Consider the following 346-nt stretch of genomic DNA (forward strand, 5'->3'; position numbering starts at 1 on the left):
CCCCCCCCCCCCCTGGCTCCGGTGACTCCGTCTTCAGCAGCACCTTCCCCCCGGAGCCCGAGGAGCCAGAGGCTGACCAGCACCAGCACTTTGCCTACCGGCACACCAGCTACTCCTCAGCCACCTGTGCGTAGGTGCCGGGTGGGGGGACAGCAGGGTGACCCAGGGTGGGAGGTGGGCATGGGGGGGGTCCCTCCCCACCTCCAGCCATGCTGTGCACCCAGCCCCAAAGCCGTTTCCCGGGGGTGCAAGCTGGGGAGGGGGCTCCGGCTCTGGCCGTGCTCACATGAGCGCTCTTCCGCAGCTGACTGCGAGACGGATGGCTACCTCAGCTCCTCTGGCTTCC

At 69.4% G+C, this 346-nt stretch overlaps 1 protein-coding gene across 1 annotated transcript in view; it reads left to right on the forward strand.

The window, feature by feature from the left end:
• WNK4 (WNK lysine deficient protein kinase 4) overlaps nucleotides 1-346 on the forward strand; it is an 18,700-nt gene that overhangs the window by 13,646 nt on the left and 4,708 nt on the right. Inside the window, exons 8-9 of the mRNA XM_019472923.1 lie at nucleotides 34-126; nucleotides 305-340. Coding sequence (XP_019328468.1) covers nucleotides 34-126; nucleotides 305-340 — 129 coding nt within the window. The remainder of the gene's footprint in view (nucleotides 1-33; nucleotides 127-304; nucleotides 341-346) is intronic.

The sequence above is a fragment of the Aptenodytes forsteri genome, unplaced genomic scaffold (assembly GCF_000699145.1).
Source record: "Aptenodytes forsteri isolate BGI_AS27 unplaced genomic scaffold, ASM69914v1 Scaffold492, whole genome shotgun sequence".
In the NCBI taxonomy this organism is placed as follows: Eukaryota; Metazoa; Chordata; class Aves; order Sphenisciformes; family Spheniscidae; genus Aptenodytes; species Aptenodytes forsteri.